The sequence below is a fragment of the Pyxicephalus adspersus genome, chromosome 1 (genome assembly GCF_032062135.1).
Source record: "Pyxicephalus adspersus chromosome 1, UCB_Pads_2.0, whole genome shotgun sequence".
NCBI lineage: Eukaryota > Metazoa > Chordata > Amphibia > Anura > Pyxicephalidae > Pyxicephalus > Pyxicephalus adspersus.
The window spans coordinates 43,530,626-43,535,187 of NC_092858.1; the positions used below are offsets into that span (position 1 = coordinate 43,530,626).

General features: G+C 40.0%; 1 protein-coding gene across 1 annotated transcript in view; it reads right to left on the reverse strand.

Annotated features, from left to right (window-relative positions):
• The window catches only part of CNPY2 (canopy FGF signaling regulator 2), a 13,961-nt gene extending 9,931 nt beyond the window's left edge, over positions 1-4,030 (reverse strand). The window contains exons 1-2 of the mRNA XM_072408995.1: positions 3,959-4,030; positions 10-132 (exon numbers count right to left, since the gene is read on the reverse strand). Coding sequence (XP_072265096.1) covers positions 10-106 — 97 coding nt within the window. The 5' untranslated portion in view covers positions 107-132; positions 3,959-4,030. The remainder of the gene's footprint in view (positions 1-9; positions 133-3,958) is intronic.
• Positions 4,031-4,562: the final 532 nt, after the last annotated feature.

Consider the following 4,562-nt stretch of genomic DNA (forward strand, 5'->3'; position numbering starts at 1 on the left):
ATATCTTACCTCCACAGCGCATATCCTGTCCTCTCCTGGCAAGAACACATGTGAGAAGGGAGACCAAAACAAATGGTAGAAGCCAGTGGACCTTTGGGGATGCCATCTTTATTAAAGAGTAAACACTCAAATCTGCATATTAATGTAGAATAAACACAGCACATTAGTAAAATAAATGTTAAAGCTAATAACATCAATCTTTTATCTTGCATCATAAGCTGCCAAAAGCACACAGTTGGATCTGGTTTGCACTTGAATTTAACAAAAATGTATTAACCAGTTTTTGTCCGATTGTAATGTCCGATTTGAGTACTGTCAGTCTTAAAGCTGAACTGTAGAGAGGTTCATAAAAAAAAAAAAAAAAAAAAAAAAAAAAACATTAAAAGTATTTAAATGAAGCTTGTATAAGCACCAGAGAGTCTTGAAATCACATTTCTAACCTCACATAGAAGGTTAGCAGAACTCAAAGTGGGAAGACTTGAACTATGAGATAATCTGGCTCTGCAGCAAAACATATGTGCAGGCAGTTACCATGCTGACATGTTCTAAAAAGTAAGCAGAGGGAGACCTCAGCAGAGATCCCCATTTTGTTCCTGTTCTAGTTCTGCAGTGGAGTTCCTAGGTCTGGCTATGTTGTGTGTTGGCTACAATACAAGACTGGCTGCAAAGAAAAACAAATCATTTCCCAATGAAAGTTTCAATATAATATGTGCTTGTCAACTGTGTATTTGGTGGTTTGGCAGGTTTAAGACATAAGATGACAGTATCCCAAAGCAGCTAAATCATTTCCAGCTGACCTTTAAAGCACAAGCAGTCTTCTTAAGGCTGGGTCTACATGGAAGGTTTTAAAAGCGCATGTAAACGTTACAACCATGTTTCTATGCGGCATTTTACCACGATGATATTTTCAAGCATTTATAAACATGGGAAACACCCCTATTGAAATTAATGGACACATTTACCCGCGTTAACCCTACATTTTATTTGTTAAAACGTTGCAAGGAGTGTTATCTAGAGCGCTCAAATATGTGCCTCAAGGAAACGGTGTAGATTAGCCCATTGGAATGCATGGGAATTTCAAACATGGGCTTTTAAAGCCTCAGGTTAAAAATTGGGGAAACAGTCCATGTAGACCCAGCCCTAGTCAGGGCTTATGTGGGAAGGAGATATAAGAGGTCAATATGCTACTGTTTTCACCCTCATAACCCAGTGGGTGATATGTCTCTTCCTGCCCTCCCATACCTTTTTCTATTGACTACCTGATGACAGTAGACAATACCTGCATGCATCCAAACACCTTCTATTATCTACGGCCATTATAGCAACCTAAAACTTACGTTTTGCAGAATTTCTGTTAGTGGTCCATGATCAAAAATATTTTAGAGGTCAAATAAGAACAATATCAAACAGTGCAAATATTACTGTACAAATGGGGGTCTATTACAAGCATTTTAGCCGGAAGTCAGTTCAAAACCTAAACAAAAAAGAACTCATTTTATGTAGGAAGAATAACACTAACAAATAATATTTCCAACATTATTTGTTAGTGTTATTCTTCCTACATAAAATGAGGCCCTCAAAGTCCATTCCTGACTATTGCTGAGCATACAACACCCGGGGCAGAAAAAGTGTAATTAAATATAACTGCACTTTAATGCCAAATTATACATTTTTAGCCCCCGTAATATGTCAGTTTTATGGAATACCTTTTCTGAAAGAAGATTTGTCTCCAGGACATCTGCAGTTACTTAGCTCTGCAGCTACTGCTGTATTCCTAAATGATTGCTTATAGGAGACATCTTGTTCATTCAGCTAAATGCAGAACGCTTCTTTCATTTCTTAACAGCACCCGTATGTGGGCATCAGGAACAGCTTGCTTACATTATAGCTAGGCCATATTGTTGGGTCTTATATTGGGTGATGATTACCCGTCCTTGTGATATTCATTCATAGGTAGCTATGTGAATATATTAGGAACAGAATGTTTAGTGATGTGCAGTTATATTTAGAGGTTTAATCTGCCCGTATGATGTCTTCACTCATTCTTCCTTTTCTTATTCATCAACATGCTAATGAAATCATAAATAAAAACTGATTTCATGACATCTTAAATAGCGACATCATCACTAGGAGCGCCATTTATAAACCAGTGAATCGGACATTCACTGAAACATTCTCTGATAGAAAATCCTTCAGGTCAAGGCATTTCAATGTCAGTAATTGATTTATCAATACAGCCCTAAATGTTGGTGTTCTCTATGCAATGCAAGCAGAACAACTGTCAAATATACAAATGGTACATTAAAGAAAAAAAAAGATTTCTTTGTAAGAAGTTTGACACCAAATCACACATTTTGTGGCTAGTTAACTAGTTCTGGGAGCCCATATACACTTCAGTGTTCTATTGCACAAATTGGCAGCTAACACATCACAATGAATGAAAAAATACACATCATCCCTAGCAACACACATTATATACATACAATTTTGGTGTACGGTGGTGTGTTGCACTTTACTGTACAGTGTGTTGTGATGCCATGGACAATAATTGGCACTACAACACATCACACATAGTGCATTATGGCAACACACAACAATAAATAGGCTGTTGTTTGCGAGGATGTATGTGTTGTACATACTTTCCAATATTCTCCCCAGAAAGTCTTTTTAAGCTGGGTGGGAAGAAACTGTAGACGGGTGGCAGCCCATATATTGTGATCCAACTTTTTAGTAACCATCCAAACACAGTGGTTACTGAAATGTGCTGGGTGGTGCGCCCTGCTAAAAGGGGCTGGAGAGAACACTGCATTCTCATATTTGGACTATCAGATCTCATAGGGCTTGTGTCACCAACCTGTTCTAAAGACCTGACTTGATATAAAAAACGCATACATAAAGACACAACATGCCCCTTCATCGAGAACACAAGTGTTGGTGCTCCTTAGCATTGGGAGAGACAAGAAAGTGGGCAATGAAGACAGAATGGTAGCGCAGAGCCTCCTGGGATGTGCGATATAGGTATCCTGGCTGCTCCTTCTGCACATGGCTGATCTCCAGTTATGTACAGAAGGGGCATTATCTTCACTAAGGGGAAAGAGATGCTGATCCCACATATGTGTAGTACAATCAGCTCTCCTTTTTTTCCCCTTTAAAGCGGGCTACGTCCCCAATTCTCACACCTGCGCAGTGCGAGGATCAGGTTATAAAGCAAGAAAACTAAAGATGGCAGCACCCGGCGCGGATGAAGGATAATTCCAGGATGACGCGGGGCTGATTTTCTTTCCCTTTAGTTCTGCTTTAAGGATTAGTTAAGATGGACGGTTGTGTCTGTGGTGTGCGGGGTGCACAGTGGGCAGATGATGAAAGGTAACAATGAAAACTACCTCTGAATACCCCAACAAGATGATGGCGGAGGCTGACTGATGGCTGCCCACCACCCAGGAAACATCCATGAACTTCTTATCCTGCAGAGCAACAAGGAAATGACAGCAGTTGTCATGGGAACAAATATTCCGATTGGAAAAAATTCCGGTGACAACTGAAAATATTGGACTTACCATCACTGGTGATCTGAAGAATGAAATAAAGTGAGAGCAGAGGGAGAGTCTGACAAGGGTTGTAATAACACTATGCAAACCTAATTATACTAAGAATTAAATATTGATAATAAAAAATGGAAAACGCTGCAAGTATAAGCTATTCTGTATATTGCAGAAATCTTTTATTCATATCACAGGCTGACATTTGTGTGATTTGTAAATAAAATCCTAATTCATCACCAGAGCTCTGACATATATACAGTGATTGAGATAAAGGGAGATAAGAGCTCCCAATGCACTGATGATAACACTACTCCCCCCCATCATTTAGACGTATAAGGCTCATTATCTTCCCCCTCAGGTTATCTCCAGCTGACCAGTTCTCCCCTCCCCCCTCACCTTCATTGTATTATCATTACCTGAGACTCGTCCACACCGGCAGCTCCGGCTACACTGAGCCGCGAGGCCCCCTGACCAAGCCTGTCTTAGCTCTGCCTGGTTATTTGTAGCTTTACTCGTGTCACAAAATAAAATTAAATGAGCAATAATCCCCCCAAAGTTTTTTTTAGCTGAATGAACACAGCAGAAGTGCTGTAACACGAGCTAATGCCGATGCGGTAACACCCGATAAATTAGCGGATATCAAGCAGTGCAGAGGCACCTAAAAGTTCCATGTATAGGACCCCAATTGCGTGGCGATGTATCCACGTGTCCATCAGGCAAGTTCGAGTTAGGCTGCAGCCAGTTGTAGTGATTACGTCACTGGGGGGTGTGAGTGCAGACTGGGGAGATCTGTGTTCAGCATTGATCAGATTCCAAATCTCACACCTGATTACAGGTAGTCCCTGAGTTACATATGAGATAGGGACTGTAAGTTTGTCCTTAAGTTGAATTTGTATGTAAGTCAGAACAGGTACATTATTTAATAAATGCAATTAGGACAGATGTTTGTCTCATTATATTATTAGGCAGTGTGGTGTCAGTTATTGGATAAAATCCTCACTGTGAGTAAATCACAAACAA